Here is a 27,644-nt window from a genome sequence, read left to right on the forward strand (position 1 = left end):
TAGAACGTCACTTCATGACTGAGTCCTTTCCCCTTTTGCTTTTCCCCCCTCTGTGTGCATTGCTTTTCAGGCATGGCAGCTATCTTTCCTTCGGCGCTTTGGCCAGATTTCAGGGAGGACAGAACCAGAGGACAGATATTAGAATTTTATATCACTTCAAGGAGGAGGTAGGGAGAAGTAGGGAGGGAGAGGTAGAGAGGGAGAGACAGAACGAGAGAGAGAGAGAGAGAGAGAGAGAGAGAGAGAAAGGAAGATAAGGAGAGAGAGAGAGAAAACGTGAGGGAGAGTGAGAGAGAGGGGTAAAGGATCCATCTGAAGCTCGTCTGACATTCATTGAGGACTGACAGAGGGAGGGAGGGAGTGATGGCTGATGGGACATGTTTTTGTCTTTCACCTGTGAGGCATTTTAAATCATCACAGCGATAAGGTAATTCCACCTCCCATATTTCATAACACTGCCGACAGTTTTATGTTGACCAGATTGGCTATAAGCACTCCTGATTAGAATATTTTTTGGAACATTCAGCTGAGAATGAACATCAGGTAGGTACATACAGGGAGGGAGGACTTGATCTTGAAAGTTCTGACTGGGGCTGGGGTGGGGCTGATGGAATGCTTTAGTGATGTTTCCGCTATCTGTTTGATTGAATGACATAGACAGCTTCTGTCATGTTTTACAGCAGCTGCATAATGTGCCTCTGACAACTCACTGGCTCCATTATGTTTTTGAAGCCCACTTTATTTATTCCTGAACCTGCTTCGTCATTTTCCCAATTGCTAATCCACTGCATGGTGTGGTCCAGTGACTCTCTACAGTGTATCTGTAACAATTCCCTATATTAATAATACAGTATAGCAGTTGATGCTTCTCTGATGCCTATGCTTCCACTGAAGCCTTGTTAAATATTCATTGACAATTATTCCACACTGACTTAAGGGTAATTGCTGGGTCCTGAGAGAGAGGAGGGAATGAGGAATGGAGGGAGGAAGAAGAAAAGAAAGAGCCATGCCGTTATTAACGCGCACTACTTCTTCAGGAGGAGTCTTACACTTCAGCTAGACTACACGTGTCGTGCTGCATCGCCATCAGCTTTGTGTCAATGTGACGTTCTACCTGAAATCCCAGAAACCAACCAAAACCCAACTTTATTTCTCATTATTTGAATTCACAAGATAGAATTCATGCGTGATTCTTGAGCTTCGATGCTGCCATTGGACGCAAAGCAATGTGGGCAGTATAGCAGCTTCTATTGATTTCAAAGGAAGCATTCCTTCAATGGATGATGGCAAGGCCGGATGCCCGATGGCTGTAGTGTAGAAGGGCCGTTAGTGTACGCCCCAAATGGCACCCTATTCCTTGATCTCAGGTCAAAAGTAGTGCACTACATAGGGAATAGGGTGCCATTTGGGACATAATCTTAGCAAATAGCCCCAGGATCCAATGCAATCAGCTCCTTCACCCCCTCCCTTCCCACAGTCCAATCACATGTTTAGCTTAACCATTTCATTTTTGATTAGAACAAAACATGAAATATTAACAAGATAGTTAATGGTCACCATACTGTACAGCGAGATACTGTAGGTCTGCTCTGACTTCTAGAATAGGGATTACGCGCTCTCTCTCCACCAGGGAACGGGCAGGGCTTTCTTGAGAATATAGAAATCCCTGTCTGTGAATAATATTGTCACTGTTGGATTACGGTTGGATGAGAGTCGTCTGAGCAAGCCTTATGTTAGGAGAGGAACAAACAATACCGTAAGCCAAAAAACTCCTTCTGTGTCTCTGTCGACTGTGTAACATATTGTTTGAAGAGTAAACACTGTTTACTATTTGGTAATATACCCCCTTCGTATGAATCTAGATAGCAACACACAGGTGAGTTAGAGCATTCTATTTTAAGAATTCTTTGTCAGAACATTCTCATTGAAGCACTTCATTTGCCATTCATTGTACAAAGACAGCAACCACAGTTGAGACCAGTTGAGTTTGCACTGTGTTTTAACTTAAGTTACCACTGCTGTACTATTCAGGCAACACATTATAAAGCAATCATTTTTCTCTAACGCCGAAGCTGCATGAGCTCTTCACTTCAAGCAATATCAAGAGCCTAGCCGTCACACTGTGTTCATATATCCCCATCCATGCCTATCAGATTGGACTTGATTGTATTTAGTTTGATAGAATTCATTAGGCATTAGCAGCCCTGACATGTGGACACCCAGCAAACCACAAAGGGAATCAAACTAATAGGCTCCAATAGAGCTCCGCATTTTCTGCACAAAAAAATCTCACTCTGATTCTAATAATTACAGCCTGAAGTGCCTCCTCGTTGCTTTTATTTGCAAGCAAGTTGGGTAATCTTTGATCCGATTGCCATGTGTCGAAGGCAGAATACAAATGAAAAAAAGAATAAAATCTGGTTTTGATTTTCTAGCGGACTTCAGCTGCACACAATAACACAGCCAGGGGATAGAAGAAAAGTAATGAAGTCGCGCAAAAGCACTCGGACGGGGTCATTGGTTGCGTCTGAAACGGCAGCCTATTCCTTATGCGGTAGTGCACTGCATTCGACAAGGGCCCCATAGGGTGCCATCAAAGATGCAGCCACACAGTGGATGCTGAGCAGCGAAGTTCGCATTGTTACTTCATTCACATTTAGAAGCAGAATGAATGGGAAATAATTTGTTCATAAGAAAGTGTTTCAATTGTAATAGATTAGAGTAATGTTCATTTCTGAAATAGACAACTAGGCTACACAAAGAAACCAGGGGAAGAAGGGGATGGCAGGGGCTAGTAAATTTTAATTCACCATCTCAATAAACAGACCGTACAGAGCTGCAACAGTAGCTTTGACTACAGCACAACGCCCTACTATAAACGTTTCACCTATGCTAGTATTTTTTGTAAAAGCCACAGATCCTTTTCAAACGCTGGGACGTGACAGCAGGCTTTGCTGCATATTAATTTCTATCATCCTTGTAATTAAATATTTGATAAATGTCTGGGAAAAAATAGCACCATTAACTTTTTGGGGAGAAATTTCAATTGTCAGATCGCCTTTGGGCAAAAGTCACTTAGAGGTGTGTCATTTTAGCACACTTTGTAAATTCCATTTGGAGTACCTTTGCATGCTAATACTGCCAGAGAGACCCTGGCATACATTCATTATTTCTTATTTGGATATCTGATTATTTGCATTTCTCATTTAAAAGACATAAACACTTTAGAGAGGTAGATAACGGTTATTTAGGAGTTTGATATAGTTGAACTAATTCAAGAATTTATGTGAACGTGGCCCTAGATAAAGTGATGTAGAATTCCAGGACAGCAGCCTCTATTTTATCTCTACGAATGTGGCAGCAATTGCAGTGACTTCAGAAAGTATTGACTTTTTCCACATTTTGTTGTGTTACAGCATGATTTTTTTGTCACTGGCCTTCACACAGTACCCCATTATGTCAAAGTGGAATCATGCTTTTTGAAATATTCAAAAAATGCCATGAAAATGAAAAGCTGAAAAGTCAATAAGTATTCAACCCCTTAGTTATGGCAAGCCTAAACACGTTCAGGAGTAACAAGATCTCTGTAGTCCACATACAATTATCTGTAAGGTCCCTCAGTAGAGCAGTGAATTACAAACACAGATTCAACCACAAAGACCAGAGAGGTTTTTCAATGCCTCGCAAAAAAGGGAACTTATTGGTTGATGGTAAAAAAAAAAAGCAGACAATGAATATCCCTTTGAGCATGATGAAGCTATTAATTACAGGTTGGATGGTGTATCAATACACCCAGTCACTACAAAGATACAGGCGTCCTTCCTAAATCAGTTGCTGGAGAGGAAGGAAACCGCTCAGGGATTTCACCATGAGGCCAAAGGTGACTAAAACAGTTCAAATCAAATCAAATTGTATTGGTCACATACACATGATTAGCAGATGTTATTGCGGGTGTAGCGAAATGCTTGTGCTTCTAGCTCTGACAGTACAGTAATATCTAACAAGTAATATCTAACAAATTACACAACATATACCCAATACACACAAATCTAAGTAGGATTTAATTAAGACTATATACATATGGACGAGCGATGTCAGAGCGGAACGGACTAAGATACAGTTGAATAGCATAGAATACAAGATATGTAAACATTAATAGGTGAATGAGATACCGTAGAACAGTATAGAAAAAGTATATACACATGAGATGAGTAATGCCAGATAAGTGGCCAGTGATTTCTAGTCTATGCCTAAAGGCAGCAGCTAGTGATGGCTGTTTAACAGTCTGATGGCGAGATAGAAGCTGTTTTTCAGGCTCTCGGTAACATCTTTGATGCACCTGTACTGATCTCGCCTTATGGATGATAGTGGGGTGAATAGGCAGGGCTCGGGTGGTTGATGTCCTTGATGATCTTTTTGGCCTTCCTGTGACATCGGGTGCTGTAGGTGTCATGGAGGGCAGGTAATTTGCCCCCAGTAATGTGTTGGGCCGACCGCACCACCCTCTGGAGAGCCTTACGGTTGTGGGCGGTGCAGTTGCCGTACCATGCGGTGATACAGCCTGACAGGATGCTTTCAATTGTGCATCTGTAAAAGTTTGTGAGTGTTTTAGGTGACAAGCCACATTCCTTTAGCCTCCTGAGGTTGAAAAGGCTCTGTTGCGCCTTCTTCATCACACTGTCTGTGTGGGTGGTCCATTTCAGTTTGTCAGCAATGTGTACGCCAAGGAACTTGAAACTTTCCACCTTCTCCACTGCGGTCCCGTCGATGTAGATAGGGGGGTGCACCCTCTGCTGTTTCCTGAAGTCCACGATCATCTCCTTTGTTTTGTTGACGTTGAGTGAGTGTTTTTTTTCCAGGCACCACACTCCCAGAGCCCTCACCTCCTACTACTCAGCCTACTACTGTTGTGTCGTCTGCAAACTTGATGATTGAGTTAAAGGCGTGCATGGCCACGCAGTCATGGGTGAACAGGGAGTACAGGAGGCAGCTGAGCACGCACCCTTGTGGGGCCCCAGTGTTGAGGATCAGCGGAGTGGAGGTGATGTTTCCTACCTTCACCACCTCGTGGCGGCCCGTCAGGAAGTCCAGGACCTAGTTGCACAGGGCGGGGTTCAGACCCAGGGACTCGAGCTTAATGATGAGCTTGGAGGGTACTATGGTGTTGAATGCTGAGCTATAGTCAATAAACAGCATTCTTACATACAGTTGAAGTTGGAAGTTTACATACACCTTAGCCAAATACATTTCAACTCAGTTTTTCACAATTCCTGACATTTAGTCCTAGATGAAATTCCCTGTCTTAGGTCAGTTAGGATCACCACTTTATTTTAAGAATGTGAAATGTCAGAATAATAATAGAGAGAATGATTTATTTCAGCTTTTATTTCTTTCATCACATTCTCAGTGGGTCAGAAGTTTACTTACACTCAATTAGTATTTGCTAGCATTGCCTTTAAATTGTTTAACTTGGGTCAAACGTTTCAGGTAGCCTTCCACAAGCTTTCCACAATAAGTTGGGTGAATTTTGGCCCATTCCTCCTGACAGAGCTGGTGTAACTGAGTCAGGTTTGTTGTTTGTTGTCTTGCTCGCACACGCCTTTTCAGTTCTGCCCACAAATTTTCTATAGGATTTGAGGTCAGGGCTTTGTGATGGCCACTCCAATACCTTGACTTTGTTGTCCTTAAGCCATTTTGCCACAACTTTGGAAGTAACACTGTCCATTTGGAAGACCCATTTGTGACCAAGCTTTAACTTCCTGACTGATGTCTTGAGATTTTGCTTTAATATTTCCAAATAATCTATTTTGTGAAGTGTACCAGTCCCTCCTACAGCAAAGCACCCCCACAACATGATGTTGCCACCCCCATGCTTCACGGTTGGGATGGTGTTCTTCGGCTTGCAAGCCTCCCCCTTTTTCCTCCAAACATAACGATGGGCATTATGGCCAAACAGTTCTATTTTTGTTTCATCAGACCAGAGGACATTTCTCTAAAAAGTACGATCTTTGTCCCCATGTGCAGTTGCAAACCGTAGTCTGGCTTTTTTATGGCGGTTTTGGAGCAGTGGCTTCTTCCTTGCTGAGCGGCCTTTCAGGTTATGTCGATATAGGACTCGTTTTACGGTGGATATAGATACTTTTGTACCTGTTTCCTCCAGCATCTTCACAAGGTCCTTTGCTGTTGTTCTGGGATTTACTTGCATTTTTCGCACCAAAGTACGTTCATCTTGTCACGATCGTGTGTAGGAGAGACGGACCAAAATGCAGCATGAGGAAAATAAGCCATCTTCTTTTAATTAAATGAACGAAGATGAACATAAAACGAAAACACTATACAAACAAACAAAACAACAAATGATCGTGAAGCTAAATAACGCAAGTGCACAGACAAGCAACAAACGTTAAACAAGACAACTACCCACAAAAGCCTACTGCCTATGGCTACCTTAAATATGGCTCCCAATCAGAGACAAATGAATGACAGCTGTCTCTGATTGAGACCCAATCTAGGCAGCCATAGACATAACTAGACAACCTCACAATTATCTATCCCATACACAATACAACACCCATAGACTAAACAAAACACACACAACATAAATGCCCACCCCAACTCACGCCCTGACCTTAATCTAAACTAATTAAAAAACATAAAATAGGTCTAGGAACTGTGACATAACCCCCCTCTTCAAGTGTGTCGTACTCTTGATCCACCACCCAAAAGTCTAGGGAGGGCTGGGTGGTGGGCTTATTCTGTCCACTGGTGGTTGCTCGCTGTGCTTTCTTGGATCTGTTTGCCCTTCCATCATTCCTATCTAATTTATGTCATCCTCCTGCTCTACCGTATCCCCCCTCCAATGACCACCCTCAACTAAACACCCTAACTGAAGGGGCAGTATCGGATAAGGGGCAGCACCGGGATAAGGGACAACACCGGATGAGGGACGGCAGCTCCGGGCTGAGGGACGGCAGCTCCGGGCTGAGGGACGGCAGCTCCGGGCTGGCTGGCGGATCCTGGCTGGCTGCTCTGGTGGTCATGGCTGGCTGACGGCCTGGCTGGTCATGGCTGGCTGACGGCTCTGGCTGGTCATGGCTGGCTGACGGCTCTGGCTGGTCATGGCTGGCTGACGGCTCTGGCTGGTCATGGCTGGCTGACGGCTCTGGCTGGTCATGGCTGGCTGACGGCTCTGGCTGGTCATGGCTGCTGACGGCTCTGGCTGGTCATGGGCTGGCTGACGGCTCTGGCTGGTCATGGCTGGCTGCTCTGGCGGTCCTGGCTACGGTGGCAGGTCCTGGCTGGACGGCTCTGGCAGGTCCTGGCTGGACGGCTCTGGCAGGTCCTGGCTGGACGGCTCTGGCAGGTCCTGGCTGGACGGCTCTGGCAGGTCCTGGCTGGACGGCTCTGGCAGGTCCTGGCTGGACGGGCTCGGCTGGTCCTGGCTGGACGGCTCTGGCTGGTCTGGCTGGACGGCTCTGGCTGGTCCCTGGCTGGACGGCTCTGGCCTGGTCCTGCTGGACGACGGCTCAGTCCAGACGAGCATTCATGCGGCGTTGGGCAGACTGGCAGTTCAGGCGCCGCTGGGCAGACGGGCAGTTCGGCGCCGCTGGCAGACGGGCAGTTCAGGCGCCGCTGGGCAGACGGGCACACCTGTAGGGAGGAGACGGAGAGACAGCCTGGTGCGTGTGTATAGGCACTGGCTGCGCTGGAGAGGAGGAAAGCTCTGACAGCGCTGGACAGGTGGGAGCAGCTGGAGAGAGAACCCGGAGAGACAGCCTGGTGCGGGGGGCTGCCACCGGTGGACTGGTACTTGGAGGTGGCACCGGGATACCGGACCGTGAAGGAGGACACGTGCTCTTGAGCACCAAGCCTCCCCAACCTTACCAGGTTGAATGGTCCCCGTAGCCCTGCAGTGCGGCGAGGTGGAATAACCCGCACTGGGCTATGCAGGCGAACCGGGGACACCACCTGTAAGGCTGGTGCCATGTACGCCGGCCCGAGGAGACGTACTGGAGGCCAGATACGTTGGGCCGGCTTCATGACATCCGGCTCGAGCCCAACCTAGCCCTCCCAGTGCGGCAAGGTGGAATAGCCGCACTGGGCTAAGCACGCGTACTGGGGACACCGTGCGCTTTACCGCATAACACGGTGTCTGACCAGTAACGACCGCTCTCACTCCACGGTAAGCACGGGGAGTTGGCTCAGGTTATCCTACCCGGCTTTGCCACACTCCTCGTGTGCCCCCCAGAGAATTTTTTGGGTCTGCCTCTCGGGCTCCCACCGCGTCGCCGCGCTGCCTCCTCATACCAAGCGCCTCTCTGCCTTCGCTGCCTCCAGCTCCGCCTTGGACGGCGATATTCCCCTGGCTGAGCCCAGGGTCCTTTGCCGTCCAGGATCTCTTCCCATGTCCATGAGTCCTGGTTGCTCTGTTGAGCTCTCCCCCGCCGCTTGGTCCTAGTAGGTGGGTGATTCTGTTACGATCGTGTGTAGGAGAGACGGACCAAAACGCAGCATGAGGAAATAATCCTCTTCTTTTAATTAAATGAACGAAGATGAACATAAAACGAAAACACTATACAAACAAACAAAACAACAAATGATCGTGAAGCTAAATAACGCAAGTGCACAGACACGCAACAAACGTTAAACAAGACAACTACCCACAAAAGCCTACTGCCTATGGCTACCTTAAATATGGCTCCCAATCAGAGACAAATGAATGACAGCTGTCTCTGATTGAGACCCAATCTAGGCAGCCATAGACATAACTAGACAACCTCACAATTATCTATCCCATACACAATACAACACCCATAGACTAAACAAAACACACACAACATACAATGCCCACCCCAACTCACGCCCTGACCAACTAAACATAATCAAAATAACATAAAAATAGGTCAGGAACGTGACACATCTCTAAAAGACAGAACGCGAGTGGTATGACGGCTGCGTGGTCCCATGGTGTTTATACCTGCATACTATTGATTGTACAGATGAATGTGGTACCTTCAGGCATTTGGAAATTGCTCCCAAGGATGAACCAGACTTGTGGAGGTCTACAGTTTTTTCTGAGATCTTGGCTGATTTCTTTTGATTTTCCCATGATGTCAAGCAAAGAGGCACTGAGTTTGAAGGTAGGCTTTGAATTACATCCACAGGTACACCTCCAATTGACTCAAATGATGTCAATTAGCCTATCAGAAGCTTCTAAAGCCATGACATAATTTTCTGGAATTTTCCAAGCTGTTTAAAGGCACAGTCAACTTAGTGTATGTAAACTTCTGACCCACTGGAATTGTGATACAGTGAATTATAAGTTAAATAATCTGTCTGTAAACAATAGTTGGGAAAATTACTTGAGTCATACACAAAGTAGATGTCCTAACCGACTTGCCAAAACTATAGTTTGTTAACAGATATAACATTTGACGAAAACATAATAATTTCAAACCTTTCTTACATTTGTTTACGATCACATATATCTCTCTATTTTGCGTGGGAATACTTTGGAACAGATTTCCAACATTAAAATCACTTGGAGCTGATCTGCTCATGTTTTTACAGTCTTTTATATCCAACAAGAAAGCATTTGAAATACCACAGAAAACTTGAGGGTCTCGTGGGCCGCCAGTTGGGAAAACCCAGATTTACAGAGTTTAATGGCTGTGATAGGAGAAAACTAAGGATGGATCAACAACATTGTAGTTACCTCACAATACTAACCTAATTGGCAGCGTGAAAAGAAGAAAGCCTGTACAGAACATGCATGCTGTTTACAACAAGGCCCTAAAGTAATAGTGGCAAAATCTGGCAAAGCAATTTACTTTTTGGCCTGAATACAAAGTGTTATGTATTGGGCAAATCCAATACAACACATTACTGAGTACCACTCTCCATATCAAGCATAGTGGTGGCTGCATTATGTTATGGGTATGCTTGTAATCGTTAAGGACTGGAGAGTTTTTCAGGATAAAAAAGAAACGTAATGGAGCTAAGCACTGGCAAAAAACCTGGTTCAGTCTGCTTTCCACCAGATACAGGGATATTAATTTACCTTTCAACAGGCCACTAACCTAAACACCAAATCTACACTGGAGTTGCTTACAAAGAAGACAGTGAATGTTCCTGATTGTCCGAGTTACAGTTTTGACTTAACGTTACTTGAAAATCTATAGCAAGACATGAAAATGGTTGACTAGCAATGATCAACAACCAATTTGAAAGAGCTTGAAGAATTTTGAAAAGAATAATGGGCAAACGTTGCACAATCCAGGAGTGGGAAGCTCTTAGAGACTTACCCAGCGAGACTCACAGCTGTAATCTCTGCCAAAGGTGCTTCTACAAAGTATTGACTCAGGGTTGTGAATACTTACGTAAACAAGATATTTCTGTATTTAATTTGCAATAAATTTCTAAAGATTTCTAAAAACATGTTTTCACTTTGTCATTATGGGATATTGTGTGTAGATGGGTAAAACAAAACATATTTAATCCATTTTGAATTCAGGCTGTAACACAATGTGGAACAAGTCAAGGGGTATGAATACTTTCTGAAGGCACTGCACGTGTCAAGAGAGGAGTCTAATAATTTGATACATTATTATAGATTGTTAATAACCAAAGCAATCCATACTCAATGTAGAAATACAGTTGCTGGTTTAAACCAGTCAAAAGAGAGCATGTGAATTCTCAACTATAAGGGGCATGAAACAGCAGTTTCCTGACACTTGTTTCAGAATGCATATTTAGATTTATTTCACAAAACATTGATTATCATATTCAAAATACCTTATCTCCACAATAAAAGGCTTGGCAAAACTCACCAACGCACTATAAACTATTCTACAAAGTCAAAATAGTCATACCTAATAGAAAAGTTACTGCCTCACCATCCAACACAAACTAAGTCATAAAGCCGGGTGAACTCTGAACATCTACCCATAATTCCCGGCTGATGAAGAAGGGGTTGATGGGAGCTAGGCAGCAGTCCGCCCAGACTAAAAAGTCTCCCCGGAAATGGCCCTGTCCTGCTTTAAAGTGCCACTCCACTTCCTTTAATTACATTTTCACCAGGCAGTAATAACCTGGGGTCAGTTATAAGCGTGCTGTACCTTGATATACCTAAGACCCACTCCATATGCAGCATGGTGGTGTGGCATATCACTGGTGTGGCATGGCCCTTAACATATGCCCAGTGAGCAGAATGGGGGATGATGATGACAACGGTGGGCCCTCCTCCCCTCCTGTTATTCTCCTTCCCACCACCCTCCCCCYGCCACCTCTCATCCTCATGCCCCCCCCCCCACGTCCCTCCCCCGCTGCGCTGCAGTCAGCCAGGCTGGCTGGTTGAAATTGGGGCCTCGGGGCAGACAAGCTGTCTGGGAGCAGCGGCAGATAAGGCCCCACTGATTTTACATACATACATACATAGACACACAGGCAGGCCAGCATAAGTATATGCCACTGACACCTGGCAGGGCTCAGATGACCTGAATAATCCCACTCTGAGGAGCTAGATATTGTATCACTTGGGGCGACGGAGGCAGCAGTAGGTAGGGGGACACAACACCTACTCTGATAAACTTTGCTGTAATGTGAGGCATGGTAATGGCAACATCGCCCAAATATCACCAGAGTGCCGGGTGTCGTTTGGTCACTGACTGGGGGCTGTTTCGTCAAGCTGGTTAACTGGATTTATGTCCCCTGTGACCAAACGAACATGGTCTAATCTGAAGGGATCAATGGGAGAGTGATGGGGTTACTGAGAGGAAGAAGGGTCCAACCACCCCTGCCTCCAGGGAGATATGGTACGTTCCAACTCTGGGCACAGATTGACTGACAGGCGGATGGACAAACTGACTGACTGACTGACTGACAGACAAGATCTACAGCAGGCTATTTTGGACAAATAACACACACCACCACTTTTTCCATGGATGTCAATGATGTTAGCTGACAATTCTGCTGCACTTTCACAAATTTCCTCCTTGTTGAAAATGTTCAAATTGCATCATCTTTTGTCTCAGAGAGAGAGAATCCACAAGAATCCACCAGCTTCTCCACCTGAGGAGGAATGATAACCGCAAATGGAGGAAGAGTTGATGATGGGGCTGTGGATGTGCTGGGCTATGCTGTGGCTGTGCTCTGCTGAGGCTGTGCTAAACTATGGCTGTGCCATGCCGTGAATAGTGTGCCCATTGGTGCATGAAGAGGAGGCGAAAGGAGAATCACGGCAGACATTGAACATTGGACACACTTCCTGTGTGTGTATACGCATCCGAGTCCATGCATGTTTGTTTGTTTGTGTGGTCAACACCTTCCCGTTCTGTGAGAGAGAGTGAGTCAAAGGCATGGAGACAGAGCCTACAGCAATTCCTGTAATGTGACAGACAGTATCCTCTGACAGTATCCTGCTAAGCTCTTGTATATTGCACTGTTCTTCAGGTCCAAACCACCAAGGCTCAGGGAGAAACGCATCACACACCACCGCCACCAGAGTAGAGCAGCATCCCAAATGGCTCCCTATTCCCTATATAGTGCACTACTTTTGGCCAGGGTCCATAGGGAATAGGGTACCATTTGCAATATGGCCTAGTTGACTCAGAACACAGCTTTACTATTCCACAATAATATTCAATCCATGTTAAAATCACAGGGACAATCTGAACACACACAAAAGTTATCTTGTAAGAGTAATCTCTCCCCTCTTAACTGATATTCTGTGACATTTCCATGAATCACGTACAGATACTATGTCCTTCCATAACTCTGTGTAAAGCATGCTTAGCTTTGCCTTGTACTGTATGAAATACAAATGCTACCTTCTTCGTCACCATGAACACCAACAGTCTGGTGTTCATCCCAAATGGCACGCTAATCCTTATATAGTGCTCTACTTTTGACCAAAACTCTATGGCCCTGGTCAAATGTAGTGCACTATATAGGGAATAGGGAGCCATTTGGGATGCAGTTCTGGAGTATCATTATTTGCCAGGGGATTTTGAGAAGCAGCAGCTTGTTATTGAGACTGAAGCGTTGAAGTGTTGAAGCTCCGAGCTGTTTATCATTACATGCTCTCTCCTCTCTCTCTCTCTCTCCTCTCTCTCTCCTCCCTCTCTCCTCTCGCTCTCCTCTCGCTCTCCTCTCTCTCCTCCCTCTCTCCTATCGCTCTCCTCTCGCTCTCCTCTCTCTCTCCTCTCTCTCTCCTCTCTTCTCTCCGCTCTGTGATCTTCCCCAACAATTTAATTAGAGGAGAATAACTAAACAAGACAGGGTTCCCTCAGGATTACCATTTGACCAGCATCCAGCCATGTTAAAAACTTTATGGTCCCATGGAAAATGATTCAGACTCGGGAACATCAACGAGGGAGACGGCAGAGAGGAGCATATGGTCTCCGCAATAACAACAAACCGTTATGGCAGCCAGGAGAGACGCACCTTGCTTTATACACACCTTAATGCGTGGTGGGGGCAACGTTAGTGTCTTCATCTCACACGTTATTACCCCAGTGACATGTCGCATTGCTCTTCTATGTGGCATTTTTACACAGGCTCGAATTAATGACCTCAAAGAGCACCTGTTGTTTTTAGGAACATTAGGAATTAATGGGACACTGGAAAGAAACATCGTCGTCGTAGAAGGAAGCCATTTTCCTATGTTCTCCATTATAACTAGGTTGATGTTTGATTTCACAATAAATTCCCAACGTATAAAGCTTAAGTACATGGGCTATATGAAGTATACAAAGCCACCATTATAACAAGCTAACATCTCCGCAGCACACGCATTAAAAGAGCATTAAAGAACTTCAGGCGAACCTCCTACGTTGATAATGACTGATGGATGAACAACAAACACGACCTGTTGGACGAAACCTGTGACTTATCATCCCACCATGCGGATGACGTCACCCCGTCATCCATCCATCCCTCCATCCAGAAGATGACACCTCTCATCCTGCTCCCGTCAACATCCTCCTATGGTATTTACCCGACCCCATGCCCCCTCGTCAAAGAGTCAGGACGGGTCTAAACACACAGTGCTGAGAGGAGATTTGTGGCTCCTTCCCTGACCTTCCCCCCACCACAATGGCCGCGCTCTAATTAGGCAATGCATCTGATCGTCATTAACAGCTATGGGATAATGAATCACTGGCTCGTCTCTGTGTTAATTTGCTGTAACCAAGCGGCTAATGGATGTCAGAGCTGACTGATCACACTGATTGTGGTGATTTCTAATTGCAACAAAACAATTTAAAAGCAGCAGGATTATTTATGTCGTCGCCTACGAAGAGGAAATAGGGATGCACGTGCCCACTACTAAAGTAAAATACCTGGAGAGGAGAGGAGGGGAGAGGAGAGGAGGAGAGAGGAGAGGAGGCAAAGAGAGGAGGGGAGAGGAGGGGAGGAGAGAGGAGAGGAGAGGGAGAGGAGAGAGGAGAGAGGAGAGGAGGAGAGGAGAGGAGGAGAGAGGAGAGGAGGGGGGGGGGGCAAGAAAAGGAGACACTGTACAGATAGCCAGCTGGCTATGCTATGCATGGGAGGAAAAAAGGGATTGTGTTTCTCATTTGGTTCAGATGAAGAACAAGAGATTATTCAGAAGAAGAGAGCGAGGAGCGATGCTGTGAAGATTGCACCCTCACGTCCGACGGCCCCTGGGAAATCCAGCCAAGCTGTGCTGGTGCTCTGACATGGTGTCATCTCTTCTTATGCACAAACACATTTCTCTCTCTCTCTCTCTGCCTGGGCCTCTCTGGGTAAGTGGAAAGGATGCCTCCTTCCACCAAATCAGATCTGAGCGTAATTCACAATACACATTGGCATTAAAACATGAGCAATCGTAACATGAATGACTACGCGTAATTACACATTAAATGCAAGGAACATAAATTGGGTTTCACACATTTTGAGCTACAAATAATTGTGTGTGAATGTTGTGTCTGTTGCCCCGTGCGTTGTGTGCGTTTGTTGCATTTTGTCTTGTCAAATTATTCATGCTACCACCACCATTCGAGAGTTCATTTATGAAATATTTCATATTCACATCTATGCACAACTACGTGTCCCTCCCTCCTTCCCATTCCCAGTAACTTCTAACTGGGAAGCTTTAGCTGTTTCTTATGCTAATAGCAGCAACCCTTCCCATCTCCCCCTTCTGTTTGTTTATTTTGCTGAGTGAGCACTGGATAGCCGTGGGCTAGAGGAAGAGGAGACAGAGAGAGCGCGGTGGACTTCAGTCAGTGGCAAGCGGACAGGCACGCGGGCTGGGCAGGCAGGTGGTGGCGGTGGGAGTGGGGAAATGGGGATATGAGGAGGGAAATGGAGACTGCATGCAGCCAGTTTACCTTGGGGCTGGCTAGTGGACCCGTGGTCTCTGCCTTCTGAGAGGCCTCAGCCTCAGTGGCCAGGATTGGGCTTTGATGGCATCAGAGGGCCAGCATCCAGCTGTGCTGGCGCGGATTGCCTCTGGAGCTCCTGCCACTGGTGTACGGTCATCTGGAGGCATGTCCCTAGGCCGGACAGATATAAAAGAGAGAGGGGGGGGGAGGGGAGAGAAGATATATTAAAGAAAGGGAGGGAAGAATGTAGGAGACCAAAAGAGAGAGAGAGAAAGATAAAGAAAGAACGACGAGAGCGAGCAGGGCGGGGAAAGAAAGAGAGAGAAGAGGAGAGAAAAAGAGAGATTTGAAATGAGAGAATGGCCAACATCCAGTCTTGGATTATCCAACCAACCCTCTCTTAAATCCTTCATTCATGTCTCTGTAGGTACTGATATTTAGCATTTATTATGATCAACTATTTGACCCATTATCATAATAATTGATACCTTCTTCATACGGTCTTTAGAACGGGTTTCCATAGCCCGAGTGATGTAGGAAGGCTCTTCATTTGATATTACATGAATTCTTCAGTGGTCCACCTTGCTCTCTCCTATGCTGAATCACAAGTACCTACGTGAATCTGCGCCTGTACTATGTTCACTAATGCTACATGTACACACCAGTACTGGTTACTGCATGTGATGAATCGCTGTTTATAGTTAATCCCTTCCCACACCTGCAAGCCATTCGTATGTACTCCAGCCCTGTCTCTTCTACAGCACCATGATCACCCAAATCCTGTTTGTTCAAGTAAATTAAAAAGTGCAAATCAAGATGAACGAGCCAGGGCAGAAATGTGACCCTGTAATCCACAGCCACCACAAAGGCACGCACATATCATGTACACGCACAAAACACACTGACGTAATTATCATTGAGTGACTGGCTGCTCAACAATGTCACACACATAAGTCACACTGTGGAATTATCATGACTGATCTGCAGAGTGCTAGGAAAACGTTTAGGTCTGCAGTGCGGGGAATAGGGGGAGAGATTGCTAAAGAATTGTCGTCCAATATAAGCAGTGAAGGGTACTAGGAACCAATGCAGATGAGATGTGGATGACAGAAAGGGAGAAGAAGAGAGAGAGAGAGAAGAGAGAAGAGGAGAGAGAGAGAGAGAGAGAGAGAGAGAGAGAGAGAAGAAGAGAGAGAGAGAGCTGATTCTAGTGAATCACAGTAGGCTCTTCTCACCTCTCCTCTCTTCTCTCTCTCCTGTCAGAAGCTTTTCAAACAGCTCCAGGATCCTGGAGGCCATCTGCATTTTAATGGTGGCAGCTTAAGAGCCAGCGAGAGGACAACTCGCCAACAGGGAGTCAGCTTAGCGGATTTGTACATTGCTGAGCGCTGGCTGGCTGCTCTGGCATGCTTTAGGTGAGTAATCGGCCCAGCAGAGAGGAGAGAACGTCTGGATGATGGCCTCTGACTCAAGTCGCTGTTCTCTAATTCCACCTCTCTTCATATACACAGCCTCCTCCCTCTCTTTTCTCTCTCTTTACTCCTCTCTTCGTATACAGTACATGGCACCTCTCACTCTCTCTACTCCACTTTCATTTCTCTCCCTTCACCCTTTTACTCTCCACCTCTCCTCTCTATCATTCTCGACCACTCACAAGCACCATCTCTCCGCCTGCCCGACTCACTCACTCACTCGCTCAATCCATGCAGATAGATGCCATGTAATGTATGTTGAAAAAGGCTTTCTTTCCCCTTCCCCTTGCTGAGAAGCGGTTACTTTAAGATTTATACATTCTGAAGGTCAGTATGTTAATATAAACATTAAATTAAATGTGAGGGTTGAGGCATAGAGCCGTACCTGATTTGTGTGATGATCACTCTCAGCACTGCCTGTCACTTCTGAACCAGTGACACCAGTTCTCTGTCAGGGAACAGTAGACTGTCCACGTTCAGCTTGAAGCTCTGTAGAACCAGACACAACGTATTAGTACACAGTCTTTCAGGGACAGTGACTGTCCACGTTCAGCTTGAAGCTCTGTACAACCAGACACAACGTATTAGTACACAGTCTTCAGGGAACAGTGACTGTCCACGTTCAGCTTGAAGTCTTGTACAACCAGACACAACGTATTAGTACCCAGTCTTTCAGGGAACAGTGACTGTCCACGTTCAGCTTGAAGCTCTGTAGAACCAGACACAACGTATTAGTACACAGTCTTTCAGGGAACAGTGAACTGTCCACGTTCAGCTTGAAGCTCTGTGTAACAGACACAACGTATTAGACACAGTCTTTCACGGGAACAGTGACTGTCCACGTTCAGCTTGAAGCTCTGTAAACCAGACACAACGTATTAGTACACAGTCTTTCAGGAACAGTGACTGTCCACGTTCAGCTTGACTCTGTAGTCAGACAAAAGTATTGATAAAACAGTCTTCAGGAACAGTGACTGTCCACTTCAGCTCTGAACCTCTGTAGAACCAGACACAACGTATATGTACACAGTCATTTCGGAACATGACTGTCCACGTTCAGCTTGAAGCTCTGTAGAACCAGACACAACGTATTAGTACACAGTCTTTCAGGGAACAGTGACTGTCCATTTTCAGCTTGAAGCTCTGTACAACCAGACACAACGTATTAGTACACAGTATTTCAGGGAACAGTGACTGTCCACGGTCAGCTTAAAGCTCTGTACAACCAGACGCAATATGACACACATGATGACACCTCACAACAGTCAACTTACTAGATGTTACATGTTCATTTCTCTCTATAATAAACAAGAATATAATAAACAAGATACCACACACACTCAAGCATAAACACATGCAATGTGTTTTTGAACATCAGAACAAAAAAAGAAACATGAAAATGATACTAATACTAATTCACACACTAATACACAAAGCACACAAGTGTATAAACTCATATTTAACACCCCTGGTACAATCCCACAAGTCCATGAAATATTGGGACAGAAAATATTAGTATTTGTAAAAAACAATCCAACATATTGAAAAAAACTAAATCCAACATAGGCTACTGAGTTTTTGTTTTAAGGGATGATTCACATTCTCTTTAAAAAATACAACCCTAGAACCCCACAGTCCCACTGCTACACTTCTCTCAATAAAATACACAGTCCCCTCTCCCTCAAGAACAGCAATGTTCCCCTTTTTTAAGCCCATGGACCAATTTATTTTTATTTTTTAGGAACTCAGTTGGGGTCTCAACTTACTGTTGAGAGTTAGAATAATAGAATATACAAGATACAATTTCAAAATGTGGTTGTGCATCAGCAGTCGTTCAATTAGCCCATGTCAGCAAAACATTTTTAGATTGGTAAGTTAGTCTAGCGGCCAGCTATCTAAACATGTAGTAATCATGGTCGAGTTACCAACTGGGGTGGGGCCAATTGACCATCAGTTATCATGTTAAAAACTGCAAACATTTGCTTCCACCCTATGGTAAAATGTGTAGAATTGCAGGAAATTTGCAGTAAAATTGCAAAATCTTCTCTTCGTCCCATGGCAAAATGTGTAGAATTGCAACAAACTTGCTTTAAAACGGCAACATCTTCTCTATGCCCCATGGCAAACTGTTCAGAATTGCAGGAAATTAACTTTAAAACGTAAATATTTTCTCTTCGCTGTCATGGGGGGGGAAATGTTTTGCTCGCAAGGTGGGGGGTATGGATGTGAGTACGCAGACCCACGAGGTAATGCGGCCCCTCATGATGAGTTCAGATTTTTTGTGGCCCACACCCCATCAAAGTTGCTCTAGAATCCCCCTCATCCAACAGATCACTCCTCCATCCCTTAAAGGCAGGGCCGGTCCTGGACATTCTGCTGCCCTCGGCGAGACAAAAAAAATGCAGTTCCTACAAGAATAGTCCCAGTAAGAAAAATAACGTTGAAAAGACATCTAAAATACGTATTTTCCAGACGTTGAAGGTATTCAATTTATATTCTGAATGAAAGGTGATTTTTTTTTTTTTTTTTTCAGACTTTGAAATCAGGTAAATTTTCGGTTCTGAATGAAAGTTGAAAATATGTATTTTCCAGACGATGAAAATACATATTGTCACGCGGGACTAGGTGGGTGCAGGAATCAGGCGCAGAGAGAGTTCCACTGGGGGTATAGTGCTCTTTAATAAGGCACACACAAAATATAAGCACAACAAAATACAGGGCGCGGACATATAACGTGAAAACCCAAAAACCACAGGGTGTCAAGTGAAAGAAAGAAAATACACCTCAGCCTACAATGCACAAACGTAACAAAATAAAGACAATCCCGCACAAAACAAGGGCGGGTCTACCTACTAAATATAGGGAAGCTCATTAACCGAAAACAACAGAAACACAGGTGAAACTAATAAGACAAAACAAACAGATAAACGAAAAAGGGATCGGTGGCGGCTAGTAGGACGGTGACGACGACCGCCGAGCACCGCCCGAACAGGCAGGGGAGATAACTTCGGCGGAAGTCGTGACACATATTTTCTGGACGTTGAAATCAAGTTCATTTTCGGTTCTGAAGGAAAGTTGAAAATATGTAATTTATAGACGTCTACGTTTGGGCCAAATCAAGGCTGGTCCAGACTGGACAAAACTTGACCCAAACATAGACATCTATAATTGGTTCAGATTTCGTCTCGACCGGACCAAAAAACAACGTCCATGGACGTGGAAAACAAGGCCAGTCCGGACTGCACAAAAAAAGTCGGTCCGTGCTTACTGAGGTATAGCCTACAGCAGGGATGGGCAACTCCAGTCCTCGGGGGCCGTCCCTAATCAACACAGCGGATGAAACTAATTGCATCCTAAACTGAAGATCATGATTAGTTGATTATTACTATCAGATGTGTTAGCTGGGGCTGGGGCCAAAGTGTGACACCAATCAGGCCCCAGAGGACTGGAGTTGCCCACCCCTGGCCTACATGGTCGCCTGAAATGTTATTTTAGGAATATGGTAGGCCTACTGTTTGTAAAACACCAAAAAAAAGATGGCCGATCCAGACAGAACCAAAAAAAGACGTTGGCGTCAATACATGCTTAATGGAGTGTAGCCTACCATCTTGGCCTGCAATGGAATTTTATGAATGCCCATCCATGTTGTAGGCCCACTGTTTGTATTGGCTATATTCGTCCTGATTCCTGTGACTAATCAATTTAAGCTCTAAATATCAGCTACCCAACTTTATCAGTTGAGTTATCCTCAGCTTATTTGCAATGAGTTTACACAGCGGGAAAATGTAGAAGTATTTTCTTTTTTGCTATGATCAGCTCGTAAAACATGAGTGATACAAACTTGAAACCACTGATCATGACAATTTAGCCCACAGGATGAAACTCTTGGACAGCAGTTGTGAGTAGCCTGATTGTCCATTCCATACTGTCAATTTCACTTTGACCTGTCCTGTTTTTAGGATATGTTGTTTGTTAACATGTCAGCACATTTTCCTATATTTTATTTGATCGGGCGCCATTTAGGGTAGGCTATTTGATCGTAGAAACCTGCACAATGTAAAAAGTTTCTGTCTCACTACACTGTCATACATTTTATCTCCAGCCTGTAGGCTACAGAAAAGGCCTCATACTCTTATGCTATATCTGATACATGATTTATGTCAGATCATTTTTTGGACGGAATGTTGGTGGAGCACTGCAGCGATGCATCTCTTCCACAGCACCCTGGAGACGCGCGCTCGGAATGGACAAGATACATATTTTGCGTCCCTGCCTTTGACAAAGTGGGAGCTGCTTATCATAGGGCAGCATCAGCGCTCACCTAAAAATCACATAGGCCACTGGTTGAGAGAAATTGTCATTGTTTTTGGGCAGAATTATGTGCATTTTTATGTGTTGTTGGAGGTACATCTTAGTCAGTTTAGTTCAAAATGCCGCCCTCGTCAATCTGCCGCCATAGGCGGCCATCCTAATCCTGCCTAATGAGCGGGCCGACCCTGCTTAAAGGGATCTATCATCCACCCATCCCCTAACTCCAACTTGTTCAATATTCCCCCAAGCGCCCTTATTACTGTGATGTCTCAATTCCGCTATTGTTATTCTCTTTAAAAATACCCCAAACACTCCTCTTTCTCTCTCCCGTCTCTCTTTCCCCCAATACTCTTCCCCCTCCATCCCATCTCTCCGTGGGTGCTGCTAGGAAAACTTTCATGTTGATTGGTTTTGATAATACCCAAGGAGCCGGTGCAGAGCCGAGTGCTCTCGTGGTGCTAAGAGTAATCAAAGTGGAGAGAGAGAGATATGGGGAGTGAGAGAGAGAGAGAGAGAGAGAGATGGAGAGTGAAAGAGAGGGAGAGAACATTATACTGGGACCTGGAGGGAGGTGGGGCTGTGCTTTTGAAGATGTGATGGGTGGTTAGGGGGTGGAGGGAGGTGGGGGTTGGAGAGGGTCGAGGATGTGCGTACAGAGGGGGGTGAATCAAGAGGGGGGGCAGAGGGGTCCCAGGGGAGTGATGCAGCGAGGCGCCTGGAGCCATCTTCGCCTTAGATTCTCATCTCCTCAGATCTTGGGCCGGCCTGTTGCTGGCGATTAGGGCCTGGTGTGATCTGACCAGCATGCTGAAGGTGTGCCGAGCCAACACAGCCCTGGCTAACTGTATCTGACGGCCTGCCGCCGAGAGAGCAAGTAGAGGAGCACTGAACGAGGACCGGCTCTACTTCACTGGGAAGAATGGATGAAGGGGAATGGGACACCGCACTAACTAAAAGATGCCCTCGTTGACTCGCTCTAACGCTGATTCAGGGACAGCAAAACAGCCAAGATGGAGTTGTTCACACTCACAGCAAGGCCCCGTCAGCAATGGCACCCTATTCCCTATAGTGCCTTCAGAAAGCATACATAACCCTTGACGTATTGCACATGTTGTTTTATTACAGCCTGAATTCAAAATAAATTAAATTAATATATTTTTTAACCTATCTACACACAATACCCCATAATGAAAAAGTGAAAACATGCTTTTAGACATTTTTGAAATGTATTGAAAATGAAATAGATAAATATCTCATTACATAAGTATTCACACCCCTGAGTCAACACGTTACCATCACCTTTGGCATCGATTACAGATGATAATCTGTCTGGGTAAATATCTAAGAGCTTTGCACAGCTGGATTGAACAATATTTGCACATAATTTTTTTATTTAATCTTCAAGCTCTGTCAAGTTGGTTGTTAATCATTGCTAGTCAACCATTTTCAGGTCTTGTCATAGATTTAAGTCAAAACTGTGACCAGGCCAACATTCACTGTTGTCTTGGTAAGCAACTCCAGTGTAGATTTGACCTTGTGTTTTAGATTACTATCCTGCTGAAAGATGAATTTATCTCCCAGTGTCTGAACCAGGTTTTCCTCTAGGATTTTGCCTGTACTTAGTTCTATTCCGTTTATTTTTATCCCAAAAAACTCCCTACTGTAGTCCTTGCCGGTGGCAAGCATACCCATAACATGGTGCAGCCACCACCATACTTGAAAATATGAAGAGTGGTACTCAGTAATGTTTTATATTGGATTTGCCCCAAACATAACGCTTTGTATTCAGGACTAAAAGTTCATTTCTTTGCTACATTTTGTGCAGTTTTACTTTAACGCCATATTGCAAACATGACGCATGTTTTGTAATATTTGTATTCTGTACAGGCTTCCTTCTTTTCACTCTGTCATTTAAGTTAGTATTGTGGAGTAACTACAATGTTGTTGATCCATCCTCAGTTTTTTCCTATTATAGCCATTAAACTCTGTAACTGTTGGCCTCATGGTGAAATCCCTTATCAGTTTCCTTCCTCTCCGGCAATACTGGATGTATTGATACACCATCCAAAGGGTAATTAATAACCACCATGCTCAAAGGGATATTCAGTGTCTGCTTTTTAAATGTTTACCCATCTACCAATAAGTGCCGTTCTTTGCGAGGCATTGGAAAACCTCCCTGGTCTTTGTGGTTGAATCTGTGTTTGAAATGCACTGCTCAACTGAGGGACCTTGCAGATAATTGTATGTGTGGGGTACAGAGATGACCTAATCATTCAAGAATCATGTTAAACACTATTTTTGCACACAGAGTGAGTCCATGCAACTTATGTGACTTGTTACTCCATGCAGTGGTGTAAAGTACTTAAGTGAAAATACTTTAATGTACTACTTAAATCGTTTTTGAGGGGTATCTGTACATTACTATTTATATTTTTGACAAAATTATATACTTTTTACTCTACACATTTTCTCTGACACACAAAAGTACTCGTTACATTTTGAATGCTTAGCAGGACAGGAAAATAATCAAATTCACGCACTTATCAAGAGAACATCCCTGGATGTCCCTACTGCCTCTGATCTGGTGGACTCACTAAACACATGCTTCATTTGTAAATGATGTCTGAGTGTTGGAGTGTGCCCCTGGTTATATTACTAAGGAACTGGTTCCGCAGTCTTTTTTTTGTTTATTAACCTTTCGGTCAAAGTGTTACCTGAACTTAACATTTTGAGTTGGCCCAAACGTAGCTCCAACATGACAAAACGTATGCAAAACAATCTGTCAACTTAAAATGATGCATTTGCTCAAATAGTCTCATATGTTCATTCAACTATAAAATTATTATTTGGGCATTTTACCTAAACAAAGGCAGTGGAACTAGTTACACACACGGTGTGTAATGTTTTCAAATTACATATTTGACATACATTGACATTCATGATTACATTGTGCATGTTCATGTATACGGTAATTCATATTCAACATGTCATCACCTGGGATTTGAACTCAAAACCTCTTGGTTAAAAGCATTCCAATCTTCAGTGATGAGAGAAGAGTCAGATGAACAGATGAACAGATTAATTGACACAGACATGGTGTCGTAGCAGGAAGATAGGAATGCCATGAACCAAGAGGTTGCGAGTTCAAATCCCAGGTGATGACATGTTGATAATAATTACTGTATAAATGAACATGCACAATTGAGTCATGTATGTCAACGTGTGTCAAATATGTAGGCTGAAAACATTGTATGTTAAAAGCACAGTTTGAGTGTGTGCGTGTGTAACCAGTTGCACAGACTTTTTTTAGTTAAGATGCCCAATTGTTCATTTATAATTGAATGAACACATGAGATAAGCTGAGCAAACACATAATTTTAAATTGACTGCATTTTTGACCAAGTTCTCAAGTTAGAGCTAAGTTTGGGCCAAGAGTTTTTAGTTCAGGTAACACTTGGACCTAAAAGTTGATTAAACCAAAAAAATGGCTGTGGAACCAGTTACTTAATAATAATCAGTTGAAAGAACTACATTTGTGGGTGTTTTTGACGGTTTCTTTTTTTTTTACAGTGTATTCATGTCAAAGTGGATTCTTCCATTCTTTTTTGGACATAATTTACAAAAACATACCTACCTAGATATAGCGGGAGTGAATTACCGTACCATGTATAATACTCTGATTCAAGTACTACGCTGCAATCTTTAAATGAGACAGAGAAAATCCAGTAAACTTGATGCCACCAGCGATGAGGGGATATGGGCCTGTGACAGATGGTCACCTGAAGGTATTCGTCAGAGATGACAAGGTAACATCTCCTGGCTGGTGGATTTATGATCCCCCAGATGGACAGGGGATTGATAGCCTCTCGGCTCTGTGATAGCTTAGAACAAGTCAACACTAATACATTATAACTAGATATCTACCACTGGTGGAAGGAAGTCACATTGAAGTATTTCACAACAGATTAGAAAGTATTACAAATTATAATATCGTTTTTAATCCGAGATTCAACCGTATGTTTTTAAGTGAAAATGTAGAAGGGCATAGAATAGAACAGTAAGCTATCCATCACACTGTGATATAGGGTATAGCTCTCTACCATGCTGTCTAGATAATGTATGTCTACAGTGTTTATAATAAAACATTGACAGTTGTCGATGATGACCGGCCGTCTAATCTTTTATGAGAAAAGGTAACAGTTTATGCTTTATGCATGCCACATCTTGAAACTGACATTGTTGATAAATTGTTGACAAATAGTTCATAAACAGTTGATAAATAGTTATTTGAAATTCCCTTTATTACTGTACTTGTTCAAAATTGGTACCAACCGTTTAATAATTAATGATGAAATGTTTATACCATATAAACGAAGAAAATATCATAGGGTTTCTATTTATACTGTGATACAGACAGTATCCGTGTTTGCTGTATGATATGATCTGATATATATTCCATGATGTGTCCAGTGGAGCAGGCAGACTGCAGTGCAGCAGCAAAGAGCATGTGGCCCAAACCGCACCCTATTCCCAACATATTTGTGTACTAGTTTTGACCAGAGCCCACTATATAGGGAATAGGGTACCCTTTGGGATGCAACCAGAGAGTTTAGCAGCAGAGACTGGGGGGCTCTGGGTGGATTTAGCTGGGGGCAGGTGGGTTATTGCTGATTTGACACCTCTAGATGTGCTACAGTATGAAGCCGCTGGAACTCGAGCCCCTCGCTCCCCTCGCCTCGCTCCTCTGCTCGCTACTCTGCTCGCCTCGCTCCTCTATGGTTTAGGCTGAGGCGAGAGGACTGTAATCCCCACATCACCTCACACAGACAGACACACAGACAGGGCAGAGCCGTCATCTCACCGAGACAGAGGGAGAGTTGAAGAACGCCGCCATGTCTGGACGCGTCTGGGGATGTGGAGGGGCAGGGCTCACACACACACACACACACATACAGACACACACACAGGTTGGGATGGAATTAAAGCCTGCGGAGGTGTAGTGGAGGATGGTGTTACCGAGGCTCAGAGGTTGGAGGGGAGGTGGGAGTTGGGAAGGCTAAGTTAGAAGACATGTGGAAATGAATCGGCTCACTCGGAGCCGGAGAGGAAGATACCTGGCTACTAACATAATAACAACATCAGCTAAAAAAGTGGCTTGGCATTTTATTTCCAATTCTATTTGATCAGATTTTTAAAATGTATTTACATTAGCATATTTTAGAGTAGAGTATCGTATAGCTAAATGTGATGACATTGAAATGTTACATACAAGTGGTTCCTGAGAGAGAGAGAGAGAGAGAGAGAGAGAGAGAGAGAGAGAGAGAGAGAGAGAGAGAGAGAGAGAGAGAGAGAGAGAGAGAGAGAGATGGGGTTGTATCTATATATTTTCCTGTGTAACTGTCTATGTGTTAAGGGTTGTGACACCCCCTGGCTAGTGTCAACCCCCCACCCCCTCTCTCTAACTGGGGGGCCTCTTGTCCTGACTGTTCATTTGCCACCGGTGCAGAGTGGCCTCGTTAATGTGATTCAAAGAGCTGGATCGGCCATCAAGCTCAATCAATAGCCGTTTCATTTTGCGCCATCTCTCAATGCCTTATAAAGAGGAGTCCGCTCGGCCTGGGCTCGCAGACCTCTCGTTACCGTGCTCCCAGGGGCACCGGAAAGCAGGGCAGCTCGCCGCCGCGCTCAGCAAGACTCATTCCCCTGAACACCCAACCCCCACCACAACGCCAAGTGCCAGCTGGAGCCCAACCCCAAAAACATTCAATTGGGAGCAGCTCCCCTCAGCGGCCCTGGAGCACAGGTTGACTGAGGAAAACAAGTGCGTCTGGTAGGGCCGTCTCAATCGATACTAACATTTGAAGCTCATCCCAGTAAAACATAACTATATCTTCTTTCCCCATGCCCCAAAATGACAAACGTGGCTGCCCTGCTCCACAACAAACCTCTGATGCTGGTGGAGATATACAGTATGTACACACACATACACACACACACACACGCAAACATGCATGCACACACACAGTCACACACACACACAGTTTTGTACAAGGTTAGTGATAAAATACAAATGCATGTGTACTCGGTGTTCGTGTTGTTGGCATGAAGAACAGAGTATATACATGTTTATATATACATGTATACATATGCAGAGAGGCAGTCAGCAGGGAGCTATGCCAATACATATTTGCTGGTCTCTATGGATGTATGCAAATGTGTGTGGAAAGTGTGAATGTGTGTATGTTTGTGTGTGCGTGTGTGTGTGTGTGTGTGTGTGGATGTACGAGTATGTGTGCGTGTGCGCGCCTGCACATATGTTTGCTCTTGAGAGTGTGAGTGATTGCGAGGATGCAGCATGTCTCGTTGTTTACATCCACATGCAGTTAGGCACTGTGTACGTTAATCTCTGTAAGCCTGTTTGCTTTTTGCATGTGTGTGCACGAGAGGGAGAGAGAGGCAAAGAGGGAGAGATATAGATAGAGAGAGCATGCTATTTTGTCTCGATCTCTATATTTTG

General features: G+C 44.5%; 1 protein-coding gene across 1 annotated transcript in view; it reads right to left on the reverse strand.

Annotated features, from left to right (window-relative positions):
• akap6 (A kinase (PRKA) anchor protein 6) overlaps positions 1-27,644 on the reverse strand; it is a 204,139-nt gene that overhangs the window by 111,579 nt on the left and 64,916 nt on the right. Inside the window, exons 5-8 of the mRNA XM_070445275.1 lie at positions 17,859-17,959; positions 17,481-17,600; positions 17,241-17,305; positions 15,351-15,432 (exon numbers count right to left, since the gene is read on the reverse strand). Of these exons, the coding sequence (XP_070301376.1) occupies positions 15,351-15,432; positions 17,241-17,305; positions 17,481-17,600; positions 17,859-17,959 (368 nt within the window). The remainder of the gene's footprint in view (positions 1-15,350; positions 15,433-17,240; positions 17,306-17,480; positions 17,601-17,858; positions 17,960-27,644) is intronic.

This window comes from Salvelinus sp. IW2-2015, linkage group LG9, assembly GCF_002910315.2.
Source record: "Salvelinus sp. IW2-2015 linkage group LG9, ASM291031v2, whole genome shotgun sequence".
Lineage (NCBI taxonomy): Eukaryota > Metazoa > Chordata > Actinopteri > Salmoniformes > Salmonidae > Salvelinus > Salvelinus sp. IW2-2015.